The 18,624-nt window shown below is 41.9% G+C and overlaps 1 protein-coding gene across 6 annotated transcripts; it reads right to left on the bottom strand.

Moving 5' to 3' along the window:
• Positions 1 to 1,995: 1,995 nt before the first annotated feature.
• Positions 1,996 to 14,754, bottom strand: LOC147604150 (uncharacterized). Of its 6 annotated transcripts, none has more exons than XR_015265470.1 (4): positions 12,465 to 14,748; positions 11,554 to 11,667; positions 2,742 to 5,217; positions 1,996 to 2,644 (listed from the first exon to the last, which is right to left on the bottom strand). XR_015265470.1 is itself a non-coding variant. In XM_086795627.1 (3 exons), the coding sequence occupies exons 1-3, from the start codon at positions 14,001 to 14,003 to the stop codon at positions 2,833 to 2,835; spliced, it is 4,038 nt and encodes a 1,345-aa protein (XP_086651753.1). In that variant the 5' UTR covers positions 14,004 to 14,754; the 3' UTR covers positions 1,996 to 2,832. The 6 variants fall into 6 exon arrangements, 2 of the variants coding, with proteins under 2 accessions (XP_086651753.1, XP_086651754.1); XR_015265469.1 differs by having other exon boundaries at positions 2,758 to 5,217; XR_015265471.1 differs by having other exon boundaries at positions 2,742 to 5,199.
• Positions 14,755 to 18,624: the final 3,870 nt, after the last annotated feature.

Here is an 18,624-nt window from a genome sequence, read left to right as displayed (position 1 = left end):
TAGCCAACTGCTAACGCTCATTCAACATCAACCACGTTACAACTCCTGAATGATGGCAGGGCTTGAAATGTGTAAGCATCAGAAGCCTCTGCTTAGTTCTTGTGAAGAATCCACAAGCTCTAAAAGGCATGTCCTATTGACAGGCATGTCAACTATGAAAAAGCAAAAAAACATCCACTTGAAGCAGTCATGACAATTTAAAAACCACCTGGCAAGAAAGTGAAAACTGTCCGTCCTCTCATCCTGATGAAAACATTCAATGGATTGCCCCCTTGCACCAAATCCTTCGATCTACCACAATTACATCTAGCAAATTTAAGAGACTTAACAAACATGCACAATGAGCTGAATGTCATCTATTTCTTGCACTGTAGTCAAACCTTAGAATTTCATTGCGTTGTATATTGAAGTGCCATTGGTCACAAAAAAAAGAAGAAATTAGGAAAAAACAATCGGCAGACACCTTAACAGAACAGTATGATACTTCTACAATGTTGGCTTTAACATTTACTAAATTACCATTATATTCCAACACCAACAAGATGGATATAATGTTACATGAGTATCCAAATTTTATCTCCGGGTGGACAAGAGTGACATTAAACTTACTTTGGACAGACTACAAATCATGTAACCCCGCAAATGTGGCCCTGGGAACTACAATGCAACATAAAGGCTCGCTAAAAGTTTTTTCTTCAATCATGTGTGTGATGCAAATATGCGAACTTGTTTTCTTCTTCCGTGTTTTCCAAGTCTTCCTTAGTTAAATAATGAGTAAGATTGCAATGAATCCTTGTCTGCAAGTTCAAATTTGATGTCAGTTGTATTTTTTCTTGGATCATTACTTGTTCCTTGCCATAGTCAGGTTTGAAGAACAGAACTTCCCTTGACCCCTAAGGGGCATAACTTGCACAAGGGAGACGGAGGCTCCCATGCACAAGGCAGGCGCTCACAAGGATGTACCATTTGAAAATGAAAGGTTTTTCATACTTCAGTTTAAAAAAAGTAATGGCTTACTTTGCCAAGCAAACCTTTGGATTTTTTGTTTGTTGATTCACTACAACAATTCAATGGACATAATTTGCTTTAAACATTGATTTGTTCTAAAGATAGCTTACTCGCACATGGTTGACTGGGCAGAAGAAGACCTGAAAGCACACAAGTACATGTATACCAATTTTAAGAATGCCATTGATTCTGCCTCTAGCGGGGAAAGCTACCAATGCCCTGGGAGCTGCCTTGCACAGAAAATCAGATCTACCCACAAGCACAATCAAAGAGACAGGTCATCCAAAGGGACAAAAAAGAACCCTTCGATATGTGGATCCTATAAAAGGAAGGTGCATCTTCCAAGTCATTCGGGGGTTTTGAAGGGTTGGGGAAGAGAAGAGAAAGAGAGAGGGAGAGAGACGGAGAAGGGGAGGGAGGGGGAGAGAGGGAGGGGGGGTCGGGGGGTGGGCGGGGGCCCCTTTACATGGTCTTAATCTGCTACAATGACAGTAGGATGCTTGGCCTCGACTGACAATGGGCTTTGTCAAAGTCATGGCAGATGTGGCAAGTAAGAGATTCAATTGCTTTACTTGGCACAATTTCCAAAGCCTATTAATAACTGGCAGCTGTCAGTTAGTCTCAGAAACACGCAGTTCGATTTCAACAGCTCCTGAAGGCGCTGGAAAGACATCATCCCTGCATGTCAAGCAGCCTTAGCAAACTCTTGTGCACTGCCACACCTTGTACCGACACCACTACCAAGATCAATGCATACATCTTTGATGTCCTGCAAATCTTCATTAGGACTACAATTCCTCCAAGCAAGTTATTGTGTTGGAGAGTCTCCCTCAAGCCTAGGCCACGGAAACCTTGTCTCTTCCCTTGCAGAATATACTGCTCATATCACCACAATGCATAGATCAAGGAAAGACGGCATGATGTATAGACCCAAGAAAAAATAATACAAAGCAGGACCATAAGGAGAGCTGTAGAGAAACCAGATCCTCAAGTAAAATTCATCGTTTTCCACAATTAAAACAAATCGGGGTACACTTTCATCCACCAGACCCAATGTCAGGCATCCCATAGTATGTACATTGCATATTGCTGCTGTAAAATGGCTACTTTACAAGAGACAGCTTTCCTCTGGATGAAAAATGTTAGCAATCATTGCCCCAGTTTGCTCAATCACATTGCTATGTATTACATATGCACACATGCCATTCTCAACATGAGCAACTTACTTACCATGCTTTTGAAGATTGAAGATCATGGTCAATCGACCATACAGACTCACCATGATTTTCAACATAGAAGATCATGATACATCGACCATACTGACTCATCATGATTTTCAAGATAAAGATCGTGATATATCAACCATGCCAAAATCCCCTTTCAACCATAGGCATGATGGATCATGGAAAGTGTGTAGTTACTGTTTTGTAAGCCAGAGCCTTCTTTTAAGATTGGCTTTGCCAAAAAACCCTGGCACCTGAAGTAAAAACAGGACAAGGAGCGCTAAGAATCAGCTTCACAACCAAAAGGAAGCTGATTTAGATGAAGCTTCAAGAAGGCAGCACAAAACTGTCTGCATTTTCCTGTCTAGGCAACCCAACAACATTGAAGATGAATTCTGGTACTTTCATCAAAACTGCACAACAGAAAGCTGTGTTACTAAGTGACAAATTGAATCATCATTAAACAAATCAACTGTTTCAACTGGGAAGGTAAAGATCAGCTGAGAGTACTTGACCAGGGACTGACATGATCTGCAATCCTAACTCAGGTTGGCTTAGCCACATAGAACAAAGACCAATTATAGGAATCAAACTGGCATTTCTATAAGCCTCGCCGTGGCACATACAACTCACGCTTGCTGCGCTTTTGCTTCATGTCTGTATATGCCTGAACCACCACTTCTAACCCTTCATCATTATTATTAGCACCACTGTCATGTAGCATGCTCGACGAGTGTGCTCCATGTGACCCCTGTGGAGAGCCATGGAAACCAACATCAAAACCTCCGAATGTACTCATAGTGGGTGTTTTGCTCGTAACGGCGGCCGGAGAAGGTTTGAGTACACCCCTGTTGTCTAAAACTCTGGGAGGAGGTCCCAAAATGGATTCTTTATAGTTGTTCTGTGGACCTAATCTTTCCCATACACTCTTTCTTGCAGGGATCTCATTAGAAGAGTGATCTTGCATCACTTCAGAGGCAGCCTTATTTCTCCGCTGCCGATCACTATCCTGACGACCATGATTTCTTGACCCCTTATCCCAATTGATATCTTTAGAAAATGGCTTTTCAGCTTTGAAGCTTGCTGCGGCAACAAAACCAGCACCACTGTGACTGTTAGCTCTGTAGAGTGGACTGGCCAAACCACCCTCTCTACCTCCTTCCACCTTCATTTGCAAATAATCATCTGTATCAGGAAAATCATCCACAATATCCCCCCACTTTTCCAGCAGGGGTGTAGTGCAAAATGCACTCCCCTTTAATGGCAAAGGACTCAATTGAGACTGTGGAATTTGTGTTGAGCCCTTTCGTGTAGAATCAGATTGAGACCTTTTCAAGCTTTCCTGGAAATTATCCTGACTGCCTGTGTGATCTTCAACAACATTCCATCTCATATCTAATCCTTGAAAGTCTGGTTTAGAATTACCTGATGCATGATGAGCAGGAGAACCAAACATGACTTGTGGCCTGTTGAAGTCTTTAATCATGGCCTGAAAAGGTGAACCAGACTCTTTGATATTGTTCCTAATTTGAGATTCCCTGTTCTTTTTGCCCCCTTCAGCACTAGTAGCAACCTTTTGTTTCCCCTTTATATCAGATTGTGATCTTGAAACATCCAACTGTGCAATTTGGAAACTAGCCTGCATGTCCATTGAAAGGTTGTCAGGATCATCAGTGGACTGCCCTCTCATGTAAGGAATGCCGAGTGGAGTGGCAACAGACTGCTCTCTCCTGTAAGAAGTGCGGAGTGAAGCAGCCTTTCTTGGACTTGAAGTGCTAGAACTGTGTAACAATGAGCTTGGCATCCTACCATCACCAACATGTTCTTCAGCATGCCTTGATTTGTCAATGCGAGTGCTTTGGCCACTGTGCCCAGCATTACTGCTAAAATGTACGGGTGTAGAAGGATTCTTTTGCAACCATGAGGTAGATTTGCGGACAATTGTATTGTTATCTGCTTGCTCAAAAAACCTGCCCTTTCCTTCAACACTGCTATCAAACCCCTTGTCAGGTTTTCCTCGAGATTGAAAAGATTCTGTAGGAAAAGAAGCTTGTGACCAGCTACTTCTATCTGCTTGCGACGAAAAACCTTTGTCATTGCCTTTTGAAAGTGTCTCACCAAAACCAGCCTGCCTTTTGCTGACGGCTGGTGAAGTACCAAAAAATGACATGGGATCCTGAAAAGGATGGCTGAGCAGAGGGCTGATGCCTGGACTTTTGCTCGATCCAAAGCCTGAACTGCTATCGAAAGTTGCCAAACTCATCTGCTCATTTTGCTTCTTTCCTCTTGTCAAGTCCGATGCACCTGAAAATTTAATGTGTCTCAGTTTCTTCTGTGTGTCAAAAGTGACCTTAATACCCATGCCAGGTGTAGTTTGTTCAACTTGAGACTCCACATAATGTACATAACGCTCTCCAGAAGTGTTCCTTACCACTTTCAGTGTACCCTCATCTTTTACTAAATTAGGTGACCCAACAAAAGGAAAGTGAGGCTCTGAAACTGAACTTGTGGAGCTATCAGGTGAACTATTCATCACATAGGTTGCAGACTGGTGATAGGAAAAATCTGATTCCCCCATGTTGTTTTGCTCATGCGAACCTGCAGCAAGAAAATCTCGGGCAACAGGGGGGCGATAGATGGACACAGAGCATTGTTGTTTGCCTCGACTGGTTTTTCCATGTTCTTTTTCTCCTGTGGTTTTTCCATGTTCTTTTGCTCCCGAGGATGAATCCTCCCCTTGTGTTGAAAAAGGTGGCCTACCTTGCTCATTGCTTTCATGGGGAGCATTTCTAAGTTGTGGAGACCCATTCTTAGCTTGAGGCAGCACAGCTTTCTTGTTTCTTGTGGCATGCTTCTGCTGTGACTCCATGTGTCTGTCAGGTCCATGGTCATTCAGTCCTCTTTGTATGAAATTTTTGGCTGAGTCAGTTCTGAGCTGCCTTTTTTCTACTAAGCTGGCTTTATGTTCCTGGAAATACAAATTTACCTGACAGAAGCTGATGTGTGATGTCAAAAGGAAGTAAAAATATGAAGGATCAAGCCCTTCCTGAAGTAAAATAACAAAGAGCTACAGCAAAAATGAATCTAGATAGAAGACTTCTCAATTTAGCCATGCACAAGCATCCCAGGCCATACAGCCCTTGAATGAAGAAAAGACCTCATCATCATGTGATCATTAGAGCTTACTACATTTCAAGTTTCAACTAATAATTCAGGAGCCCTCCCACACCTAGTGTTTGGGAATAGTGACTACACTATCTAGAGATCTACAAATGAAAAGTTCAGGTTACTTCTCAAACTCCATGTAGAACACTTGCGCCTTCAAGTAAAAGGTGTGGCTGAGAATGACGACGTCAAATCACAGCCTAGTGACCTATTGTACCTTCTCAGCTAGCACTTTGCCTACAGAGAAACGCTTTGTGAGTTAAGTTGTCATGTGCATGACATGCTCATGTCCATTCTCAGGGCTATTCTAGAAGGGGCAGCCAGAAAAAGACCATTAGAGCTAGGAATTGGAGCACAAGATACAGAAGTGGACAGTGTGGACTTGGAGCAAGGCCTGGAGGGCATGAAGAGGATGTCCTGTCAGCTGCGTTAGAAGAAAGGAAGGCTGTCGGCTGCTCACAGAGGTGGTCGGCTGAACCAGAGGACAGGGCGGCAGGCGCATCATAACAAGTGAAGAAACCCAGGCGGACAGCGCATAAAGGCAATTAATGTCCAGTCAACTGGCCGACCATAAGTCAGCCAATTCTCCATAAAGTCCAAGAGACTATACATGGTGACAAACTGGCTCATCATCAGCAGTGCAACATTTGTACGTTATTAGAACCCAGTAAGATGACATTTGTCGTACGCCGTGACCCCATTGTACATCCTCAATCCAGGATAAGTCAAGCACGAGCTACATAGGTCATTCCTCAGCCTTAGCGGGTCAGTGAGTCAATCAAGTCCCTTAACCCACTTGGAGAGAATCATTCATGCATGTAGCCTTAGGGTTTGAATCTAAAACACTCTACATTTTGCATAATGTGCATTCATATGTCTGTGCATCATTTAGAACATCTCAGAAGCCTTAGAAAATTTACTAGGATTTATCTGGTATTTTTTCAATATTTTATGGTATTTATTTAGCATTTAATGTCATTTATAAACATAAAGTTTATTAAATTATGACCAACCAACTTGACCAGTCCCTAGTTAGTATAAATAGGCTTGCATAGAGCTTAGTTCTCCCATTCAGTCTTCAGAAGCTAGGCGCCTTCATCCTCAGCCTTAGGAGCATCCCCGCCTTCAGCCTAGACTAATCCAATCCCTTCTAGAGCTTCTGCGTTAGCTTCTCAACCCTCTTGAAGCTTGCGTTTTTTGCTTTCCAATTCAACGCAGCCCTTCAGTAGTCTTACACAGCAGCCCAGCAGCTCTATAGTCCATTGCAGATCTAGGCGCAGCCAATCAGATCATAGGCGTAGCCAGACAGCACCTTAACAGGCCCAAACAGCATAGAATCTTTGCGTTTCTGCACATAACAGAGCCGGCTGCAGTTCAATCCAGACCAGCCTGCGTTTTCAGTCCAGTATCAGTTCTACAGCAGTACCCCGTCTTCTGTGCATCATCCATACATGCTACAGTCATCTGGTGAAGATAACATATCATTCATAAGCATTTTCAGCATATTTACATAGCTTAGAACAGTCCACTGCAGTCCTTTCTCAACCTCAGGTGTGCAGCCCTTCCTCATGCCCGTGGGAAGAGTGCATAGGCTCGAGATCAGTTCATTGAGGTGTTTCTACAGCTGTGTACAGTTCAGCCAGGCTTCCGATCCTCCGAGATCTTGCGTTTGGCTTATCTACAGTCCATAGTCATTCTCTCTGAAGTTATAAAGCAAATACTATCTCGTTAACGGGATAGGGGGCTCTTCAGTGGGTAGTTTGGGACCCAATCTGGTGTACAGTTCTCATCTCTCTCTCTCATATCTCTTTAAAGTTTGAAGTATTAAAGTGGATTGCTAAACTCACGAAACTTAGGATACAGAAGACGGTGTGAGCATTTGTGTGACACAATCCTTCCAATACAAAGACTTCCGCTGCATATTACAAGGAGAAAGCATGTGCACGAAAGAAACCGGCAATTGATGCATCTTACTTCAGTAGACATGGGAAAGATGTACACTTGGGAGATGGACGGTAGTATGGAGGACTTGGGAGCTTTGCATTTTCCCAAGATTTGCAGCCTATGGGTGCAAGCTTTGGCAAGCAGCAAACCTTGGGAGCAGCTTGGGATCCCTGCAAGAAAGAAAGAGTAGATGCAGCTGTTGCAAGGTTCTTTTATCATGATCATGTAGCATTCAATGTTGCTAGGTCTCCATATTTCATTGAAATGGTCCAGGAGATCGCACGGTATGGCCCAACATACAAGCCTCCTTCGTATGAGATACTACGCACCACCTTGTTGCAAAAGGAGAAAGTTGTAATTGAATGTGCTTTAGAGTGTGTGCATGAAAGTTGGGCATCACTTATTGCAGATGGCTCGAGTGACACTCGAAAAAGGTCCATTCATGGCATGGTTGCTTATTCTCGAGAAAGAATGCAATTCATTTTCCTCACATGATGCTTCTGGGACTGGAAAAACTGCAGATCAGCTTGTGGAAGAGTGGGCCGAAGGTATTGAGAAGGTTGGACCAGAGAATGTTATTCAGTTCTTAGCTGATGGTGAGGAAACAAATAGAGCAGCTGGTTTTAAGCTTGAAGATAGGTATCCGCATATCACATTTAGTTCATGCTTTGCTCATTGTTGGAGCTACTTATTGAAGGATGTTGGCAGCTTGCCATGGGTTGATTCACACATTCAAAAAGACAAGGAGATAATAAACTTCATTCAAAACCATCAGTTTATTTTGAATGAATTCCGCAAGAGATTACCCAAAAAGGATCTCTTGAAGTACTCAGAGACACGCTTTGGTTATAACTTTCTCATGATGAAAAGGTTATCCAAAGTGCACTTGCCTTTGAAGCAGTTGGTTGTATGCAATGAGTGGATGGGATGGGCTCTTTCTTGGTCAAGAGCCGGCATAGAGGTTGCAAGAACCATACAAGACTTCACATTTTGGGATGAAGTCAACACTATCAATGCTATGATGAAGCCGATCATGCGCTTGATGCGGATTGCAGATGGACGGGAGCCATGCATTGACAAGGTTTATGAGGGGGCTGACCGAATGATTGAGAAAATAGGGGAAATGGACTTGTTTGATGAGAAATATGCAGAGGTTCGAGAATTATGTGAAGCACGATGGAATAGTTATCATTCTCCTATGTATGCTGCTGCGTATGTCTTGGATCCCAAGTTCCAAGGATGTGGACAAGAGGCCGATGATGAGGTGATGGATGGTTGGGAGACTGCTTTCTAGGCAGGTTCGTGATGCAGATAAACAAAGATTGGTGAAAGACCAACTTGGATTTTATCGCAGCAAGTTGGGAAGGTTTGGATCGGCTGATACACACAGAGATAGGTTTAAGATAGGGGCTGCTTTATGGTGGGAGGATTATGAGGCTCGTACACCACACTTCAATCATTGGCAGTAAGGATCTTGTCTCAAGGTGCAAGCTCCTCTCCGATTGAGCAACTATGGAGTGTGTTTGGCCATGTTGCATCAAAGAAGAGGAACAAATTTGGGATAAAACAAGTCAATGACTTGATTTTTGTAAGTGCTAATTTGTGCTTGCTTGGGGATATGGCTTCTCCCAAACCAGAGAAGTTTATATTGCTTGATAAGGAGTCCTCGGATCATGAACTTGCAAATCTTGGTCCGGATGGGGTTGAAGATTTGGATGCTGCAAATGTTGGTCTTGATGATATGGCTTTCTTGGATGACATAGATGATAGTCTCCTTGATGGCATCACTGGCAGTAGCCATGTATGACATCTTACTATTTGCATGTCACCTTGAGGCTTGAACTCTGGACTTGGTTTGTTTCTTTTATCTAGGCCGTGGGCCACATTTTGTGCTTTTTGTCACTTATGTCATGTATGATGTCACATGTGGGCTAATTTATTTTGACTTGTGAGATCTGTTCAATGTTAGTATCTAGCTATGCAAATTGTGTGGTGCACTAATTTGATTATATCAATGAGCATTGTATGTTAAGATTTATTGTCATTTCTAGGAATTATCTAGGTCGTTTCCTGTTTTTGTTCACCCTCGTTCCTATTCCCCCCTTTTTCCATTCCCGTTCTCCTCGTGGTGCTTTCGTTCCATTCCCGTTCCCGTTCCGTTGCTACTGTGACACCATATTGTCATGTCAGGCTCCATATGCCACACAGACACACCATGTTAGGCTACACCAGCCATACATGTATGTCATGTCATGCTCCACATGCCACACATGAACAGTAGAAAAATAGAAGCTGTAAGGAATTATGTGACACAAGAGCTTGTATTATGAGAATACTTACTAGTTATAGCATAACTAAGTCTTACAATACCTTTGTCATGAAAATGAATTTAATGTACAACGTATTGCTAAAAAAACAAGTTAGCAAGCCTAGCTCACATTCTCCTCAGGGTGTGCAAACATACATGTATTGATACCACTATTTTTTAATTTCCACTATTTACCCCTTATTATAAGTATGTACCCCATTAAAATATGGAGTATATATCATTTATTGAACTTGAACCCATAAAATTATGGGGTGTGTGCATATAATAGATAGACCCTTTTACATTTTCTATTGAAACTCCATAAACAGGAGATAGTTACAGCTTGAGGTCATACCCAAAGAGGTACTGGGATGGACGACCACGAAAGGGCCGGGTCTTACTGTGACGGTGAGGATGGAACTACAAGAGGACATAGGAAGGTATGAGTATACATCAAGAGCGGATATGTAGCATGTGGAAGCTTACAGACGAGGATTATACTTTGATAAATACTTTCAGCCCTTTGTTCTTAATGATGTATAGCACAATGTAATGAGAAAAGAATGCAGAGAGAGAAGAGAGACAATACAATGTGTTGGGTCCCAAATACCCTATGAAGGGCCCCCACCACGTATCGTGTATTTGCTTTATTGAATGAGTAGAATGACATACTGCTGGCTGTAAATGACCAGGACTGAACTGACTTGGAGACCTTCACTTGGCTGAGAGCCTGAAGATCACCCTTGATCTTCAACTTCCACCTTGCCCTTGGCTCCTCTTGGCTGTCTATGCACTTGAACCATGGCTCTTGCAGAATATATGGGATGATTGATGCAAAAGACTGAATATCCCTTATATAGGCACTCCCATATGCTGATCGGTTTGTGCTATAAGCTGCTCTTGCTGCTGGCAGACAGCCCTCTTGATGGCGGACAGGGTTCCATAGGGCTGGCCTATGGCTAGCCCCTGTACCCATGGACTCTTGTAGCTCTTGGGTTGGCAGCCTGGCCCTTTGGTGAGCCATGGGCTGCCATAAGACTGGCAGCCTGAGCAAAGCCCGGTCCACCTCTACATCACTCCCGAGGGCTACACAAGACGTGCGGACATCACGTGTGGGACATGCACACCTGACCATGACCCTCTACAGTGGATCCCTGGCTGACTTGTCCCAGACAAGGGCTCACAAAGGGCCACTTACCACTCCATGATATGCACCTAGACAGCATTGACATATTGCTGGGTTTTTCCACAAGAGCCTTGATGTACTTGTTCAGTTGATTCTTCTAAGGCCTCTAAAGTGAGATGTGGCATATTGTCCACTAAGAAGTCAGTACATTAAATAGCTTCAGGCCCAATAGTAAAACTTCCTAAAAAAGATAAGAGAGGATGACAAAGATACTATGCATGAAGGTCTATACTCAGATTCCTGAGACAATGCTGGTAAGCAAGTTGAAGTTGTTCAGTTGATTCTTGTGAGGCCTCCAAAAAGCATGAGATGTGGTATATTGACCACTTAGAAGTTGGTACCTTAGATAGCTTCGGACCAAATAGTAAAAGTCCCTTCAAAAGATCAGCCAGATCTTTCTTTGTACTCCTAAAAACATAAACAAAGTATACTGGCTCCTATCCATATTATAGTCCATGATATATAAGCATATACCAATGGGAAGTTCAGGTTCTTCCAGAATTAACACACACTAAAAACTGCAATCTTAACTTCATGAGAGTCCACTCACAAAGCTTCAAATCATGAACTCCCTCCTGCATGTATCCCACCCACCTCATCAACGTGCAACTTACAAGTAGCATATAAAATAATTTATTTACTCAGCATAAGAATAACAGGCTAAGTGAAGAACACTTTTTTTAAATAAAAATTTGTCATATTCGAGTATAAAGACTTGCCTTATTATCTGAACCTTTTCCACCCAACTGAGCCAAACCTCCAGCTTGTTGAGCTTGGATCTGCCTTTCGACTTGCTCTCTGTCATACTGTTCTCTATCATGCTGAATTTTTACCTGAGATCATTAAAGACAATGTAAAAGCATTTCAGAACTTAAAACCCTTTCAAACATCTCCTTTGATACAAATTAAAAAAGATTACAGTTTTGCAACTTTAAGAGTTTCTATGCCCTTTGGTTGATTTGGTGCACTATCGTGTGTAATCTGGATATCAACAGGAATACCCCATGGAAAACCTAATACCTCTTTATCCCACAGATCATGGTGAAGAGGCTAGCCTTATACCAATAAGAGGACATAAGAATTTGGCCGACGGTTGAAGAAGTATGTTAGCTTAAAACAGACTTGTCACCAACTAAGACCCATTGTAAAAATAGAAAAAATAAAGAAAATTTCCTCAAAAATGAGTAAATGCTCACATAAGATGAAGAGTTGACTATGTACAAGGTTTATTAGTAAAAAACTATGTGTATTACTAAAAAAATGAGATAAATCTTCTCACGAACAAAGTGATATTGTATCTCTATGTGCTTGGTCCGGGCATGGAAGATTGGGTTCCACACAAAGAAATTAATGCTAATCACAACTCTACTAGTCGTTGCCTCTCAAAGATGCCAGTAGATTTTGGGAAAAAAACAAGAACGTGATAACCTTGACTTTATAAGCATTTACTTCAAAAGCTTCATGCAATCTACTCCATCCTGCACAGCATACTACATGTTTTGGCTTTCCTCTAGCATGCTAGTCCTGGTTTAGAAGGCATGTCCAACTTAAATGTTCATGAGAACTAATGTACTACAAGCCCATGAAAGTTGCAATTTGAACTGCCTAATCTTACTTTTCACACACTCACAATTTCTCGTACAAACTGGTGATGTATATTGATTTTCTTGCGTTGCTGAGAAGAAGGTTGAATACAGGAAGGGCTGCTGGCAGAGTCCTCACCGCCACTACTGTTTGCATCCTCAGTAGCAATCTGGCCATCAGTTCCCTGTAGATTCCATCCACTTCCAGCTGTGCTATCCATACTACTGCCTCCATCCTTGTTGGTACTGTACCCATGCTGCAGCTGCCCTTCGCTGCTTGTTGCCTCATTTATTTCTGTTTGTGCAAGCAGATCAACTTCAGTCTTGAAATCAATCCCATGGTTTTTAGTTTCTGTACAAGCTTGTTGGACTGGAGATCCAGTAGCTTCCGAAGAAGGGCAAGGTGAGCTGCAGATGTTGGCTGCATCTACTGCAAAGGTTAGTTCTGCTGCCAAAAGGCAGTCCTCATCAACAACAGTTGTACATTCTTCCTCGAAAAGCCCAACCTCAAAGACCTCCACACTATCTAACACAACTGATTTCATTTCTATTGATGTATCTTGCAGCTTGTTCAAAGCTACCTTTTTTTGAGTAACACTCTCCTGTTCAGGGGCATTTTTAAGATCTGAATCACAGATCTGTTGCCTTGTCACAAGCTCACTAAGATCTCCAGGAGGTTCAACAATTTTTGCTTCCTGTGGTGTTTTCAGCAAACTGATGGAAATGGAACTGTCGATCTTGCTTTCAGTACTAGAATTTGCCTCTGTACCATTTGTAGCCTGATTAGTATCAATAGCTACCTTCAGGCAAGATCCTTTGTCAGCTTCCACGTGAGTTTTGGATCCTATTGTCTCATCTTTCTGGACCTCATCATCAGTCCCCAGCACGGGAGATAATCCTTGTGAAATTGAGCTGTCGTTTTCATGCTGTGAAGGAAAAGAATCCTTATTGTGCTCAGTTTCAATAGCATTTGGTTCTTCAGATATAGCCACAGAATATGAACCAGCAGTTATAAAATCTTCATTTCCAAAACCTGACTCTGCTTCTTCACAGGTCACACCATCAGAAACCATGTCTTTACAACCTGCAACATCAGAACCCGTATAACCATCCACAGGCAGAACTTCGTCTCTGGCTTCCACAAAACGTTCTGGCACCATCTCCATGACAGGGTTATGGCTCTCTACCATGTGTGCATTGCCCAAAGAATCGTCAGAATTATGATTATCCTGCTTGCCTGATTCATCAGCTACTTGACTAGCGCTACTCTCTTCTTGTTCTGTGTTATCTTCAAAGCTTGCCAGACAATCAGAAAGCTGTGTGTTTTCTTCACAGTCAGAGAGAGCATGCTGGTGATCATCTTTCTCTCCTTCAATACTAAGGTCATCCACACTTGACACTGGCCGTTCGGTTAGGGTTTCTGCCTCACTACATGTATCTGTAGAGACAGTGATTTTCACATCTGCCGGCTCGTTGACAGAATGTTCCCCTGCCTCCCCACAGTGCAGCATGTTATCTTCAATATCCTGCTTCTTGAAAGCTTTCTGGTCGTTCTTCTCTGCAGCAGGCTCAGCTTCATGGTCCATCAACAAAGTTCCGTCTCTCCCAGGCTCAGTTAAGAGTCAGAACAGCGCTGCGAGTTTTCGTTTTCAGTCAGATCTATGCCTTCCAGGGCTCGCATATGCCTATCTCTATCAGGACTGTTTCTGTCGGGGTTCTTCCAACTGTTTGCCTCAGCTTATAATGTTTGCTTTCTCCTGGTAATTTTCCAACTGCTTTATCCTGGTGATTCCTTTGCTTTTCCAAACGCTTCGATCTGCAGATTCCTGCTTCTGTTAGGGTTTCTTAATGACTGCTTCCTTTAACTTTGCTTCTGTTAGGGTTTCTTGCTGACTGCTTTCCTGTTTCACCCCTGTCGGGGCGTCGGGTGCCTCTTCTCGTAACTTTTCCCTTTTTAATTCCTGGACCTACAACCTCCGACTCAAAACAGCGCGACGAGTCTCTCGGACCAGAACATCAAGAAGTGCAGGAAAAACTTTCAATGAGGAATTCCGCAGAAATTCCACTACCGGCCATGAAGAAAGCTTTGCAAGAGCTGAGATTCAACACACAAACTGCGCGACGAGTCTCTCGCACCCGAACATCAAGAATTTGTGCAGGAAAAACTTTCAATGAGGAATTCCGCAGAAATTCCACTACCGGCCATGAAGAAAGCTTTGCAAGAGCTGAGATTAAAAGCAGGCTAACGTAGATGCAAAGACGAAACTTTTTTCTTTTACTCACAGCCCCGTCAATAAACATGCACCCATAACATTTTTTTGAGTGCCCGTGAGCGTGAATTCTCGAAGTCGTTCAAAGGTTTCATTAAGGTTTTCCAACAAGTTTTCTACTATAACTTTCAATCTTGTTTTATGGGATAAATTTCTTTAATTAGCAACATTTGACACACTGCATTTCCACATGCTCGACCCCTCCACCTCTACGTAACCCCCTCTTTCTGTCTCGTGAGATTGCTTCGCTGCTCTGCAAGCGATGTGCTCCCCTTTCTACACTTCAAAGATATGAAGTCGGGCTTGCTACCCTGTAGGTTGATCTTGGCTGATGTGCTCACTTCAAAAATAGGCACTCAGCCTCTCTACTCGGCCTACAAGGCCCCTCTCTCTCTCTCTCTCTCTCTCTCTCTCTCTCTCTCACATGCACCTTGCCCTCCATCCTTTGATGGACAGAGTCCTGCTCCCTCCCTTTTGCTTCGATGCAAGGACTCGTCCACTTTGCTGCTGCTGCTGAGTCCCACTCAAAGCTCTACGGTTCTCCATACGCTTTGCAGAAGATGTACAAGCACCTATTTGCCGTACCATGGCTTGCACGTGGCAGGCTCTTTATAGCAAGCATAGCAGTAGGTGTAGGAGTAGAAGTAGCATTAGTAACTTCCAATTTAGAACTTTGGACTTGAAGGTATACCTTATGCAAGGTATACCAAGAACCTTTATTAATGCCATGTAAGTGGCATTAATAAATAATATGCATACTGAAGGTTTTGAATATGTATACAAAACAAATTTTATCGTCAAAACTATGCCGTTGGCTGTTTACTCACGATGGGTTTATTTTTTTCATACTTTTCTTTTCTTCCTTCTTTTTGTGAGGTAGGATCATGACTTAAAGACTGTGAGTCGAACCTTGCCCCCTGCACGTAATGCTATTGGCAGTAAAAAAGTAAACGAAGATTATCGTATAATAATCCATGCTTAAGAATGTCAATCTCTTTGGCATGATGCCTTCCAATAGAGAAAGAGTTAAATGATATGGCATTTCATTCCTCGAGAAGAATGGAAGGCTTTAATGAATATTTACACCCCGCTAAGCGCTTGTGCATACAACTAACACGCCACCGCCACAGGGGTTGTGCGCATCTACCGTATCAAACCAAGACCTCTGTCTCGCTAAATCAATTTATATGATTTGTTATATGTTTTGCCTTCGGGAGGAGCTAATTTTGGCAATTTGTAATATATACTACTCTCTTCCTTGTCCAGTCTTGAATGGGTGCTTCCTACCTTGGATCTAATTGTGAATGATGTGCACGTTGTAAAATGAAACCAAGCACTAGCTCTTAAGATATTCACTTGGGCTGATTTTTACCTTTTGGTTGTTTGTGTATTTATTTGCATCGTGTGAAATAACGAAGAAAGCCAAAATGCTTGCAATAGTCTCGATGATGGATGGATGACCATTTCTTGGGTGATCGATGAGATACGAAGAGAACTTGTCTCATCATGAAACAATTGAGTGCCGAGTTACAAAGTCGGATGTTACCTATAGGTGAGAACTGATATGATAAAAATGAATGTGAGACTGCAAAAATCATAGTCTTCCTAATATTGTCTGTTTTGATGGTTAGATACTTTATTGCTTAGTATGTATGCATGTCAAGTACATAAGATGGAGGCTCTTAAGAGGTGATTGGTTGAGCTTAGAACAAGATATGTGGGATCCCACACATCCTACTATGATGGATGTGGTTGTTCTTTCGAAAAGTCATGACATAGTTACAACCAACGTAGAGAGTGGTTGGCCTCTTGCATTTCTTGGGCAAGAGGTTTCATTAATGTTAAATGATCCTCCTACCAACTTCTATTTTGAGCTAGATGGTAGGAAGGTTAGAGTAGCAGTTAGGAGCAGATGTGAAAACTCTATAGAGTACAAGCAATGTATTATGCCCCACATCCTTGAGATTGTGGAGTAGCCACCATCTCAAATTAATAAAACTCTATAGAGTACAAGCAATGTATTATGCCCCACATCCTTGAGATTGTGGAGTAGCCACCATCTCAAATTAATAAAAACATTTTTATCTTTTGTAAATTTTATAATTATATTTTAAATTTTAAATTCTTTTAAAAATGTAATGAAGTAGATTTGGTATGCACATGCACATGGGGGTGGGGCCTAGGCACTTGGGCTTAGGATCATTTACATGTGTACTTTTGGGGGACTTGGTGGGCTATATTAGGCATAGGGCTCATGGACATTGTACCTTTTTTTATCATATTTTACTCTATAGACATCTATGTCTTCTTGGTGCTCATGCCCAAGCTTCCATGGTGACCTTTACCTATGTATTGGACTCCATGTAAACGATGTCTTGTGTTCTCAACTCCGCGTAAACGAGTCATCCCCTCTATCCTTTCTTTCATTGGTATGAGAGCCCATGTCTTTTATCCATTTTCTTGGGTTTTCTTGAACCTACTTGAGTTTTCTTGATTTTCTTGATTAAGAAGATGGTTATGGTGACCTTGAATGGTCAAATTCCCCTTTATTTGTTTGATTACTAAGCTTTTGGGACTATGGGTTTACTAGGGACAAAATTTTAGGGAAGCTGTACCAAATTTCAAAACTTAGGACCAAAATTAGGGAAAAAAATCACTAATCAAGATTAGTATTGCTAATCCAAAATGTTTTACTTATTTCCCTCTTCTTGCTTGATTTTTGGAGTGCCTTGGTGCTTCAATCCTTGGCTAAGGGCTGGCCATAGCTTCGGGTTTTGATTGGGCATGACAAAGGCTTCACACGAAGAGCGTGGTAATGAAGATTTCCATGGTGATTTTTTGCCCATAGCTGCGCACGTTTTCTGCACTTCTTGGAGCATTGGACTTACATTGAAGCTTGGCTAGGTATGATTAAAGCTTAATAACCTTAGCTAGCTTAGCAATGGCCCTCTTCACATTTCTACCTATGAGACTACATTCATGCTGCATGTATTTTTTCTCCACTTCTTGGAGATAATGGCTTGCATTGAAGCTTACTTAAGCTTGGCAATGGCTTAAGCAAGCATAAACATCATGAGGAGGCTTGTAATGGGTGTTTCCTAGATGATTTTGACCGTGAGGATGCTCATGTGGCTGCGAGTGTTTTGGCTCAAATTGGGAGTGAAGATTCACAACATTGACTATACCAAAGCTTGACAATGATCCTCTATGATGTAAGCATCTCATATTTCACTTCAATGCTTCAATGTTTCAATCTTGCATGATTCTTGTATTAGGGGTTCTCATGAAAATTAGGGTTTCTATCATAAATTTTGAAAAATTTCTTGAATAGTCTTCTTCCTCATGCTTAGTTATACTCATACATGTGATCAATTGTTGAGATTTCATGAAAATTTTTAATTCTTTGCATTTCTTGAATTTCATGAGAATTTAGGGTTTTCTTCAATCTTTTTGAGAATCCAAGGCATCAAGCATGATCATTAATCTTTCCTCTTGCCATCCATACCATCATTACATAAAAAAGGTACAGTGTTCATGTGTCATATGCCTAATATATAGCCCAAGGCTCCCAAAAGTACATATGTAAATGACCCTAGACCCAAGTGCCTAGACATTAAGGATTGGATTCATAATTGGGATGCCTATTTTCATGTGGCGAGCTTGACAAAGTGAAGAAAGTGACTTCTCATTTCAAGGGAAGAACTAGATCTTAGTGGTTGAAGGAAGTGCCCAAATATGGTTGGGATTGGCCGAATTTGTCATATGATGTTGTGCAACACTTTGTGACGACTTAAGAGAAAAAGTGCTTTTTAGAGATCTATGCATGATATTTTCACATGAGGAATCTCTATCTAGTTATATGGAGAGATATTGGTACTTTTCCATTTTCGTCCCCGACATCAAAGAGAAGGAAAGTAAAGAGGGTTTTATGCAAAGA

This window comes from Cibotium barometz, chromosome 62 (assembly GCF_041138505.1).
Source record: "Cibotium barometz isolate CiBa-2024 chromosome 62, ASM4113850v1, whole genome shotgun sequence".
Taxonomy (NCBI): domain Eukaryota; kingdom Viridiplantae; phylum Streptophyta; class Polypodiopsida; order Cyatheales; family Cibotiaceae; genus Cibotium; species Cibotium barometz.
The sequence above is the reverse complement of the archived record's forward strand: the minus strand, read 5'-3'. Positions and strand labels throughout refer to the sequence as shown.

Bases quoted from the DNA above. Each gene is read 5' to 3' on its own strand.
- LOC147604150 (XM_086795627.1), bottom strand. From the start codon at position 14,003: ATGGACCATGAAGCTGAGCCTGCTGCAGAGAAGAACGACCAGAAAGCT. The intron at 11,668-12,464 runs GTGAGTGTGTGA...TAATGATCTCAG, and splicing joins ACCAGTTTGTACGAGAAATT to GTAAAAATTCAGCATGATAG. The intron at 5,218-11,553 runs GCAAGTCTTTAT...AGCTTCTGTCAG, and splicing joins GAAAAGGTTCAGATAATAAG to GTAAATTTGTATTTCCAGGA.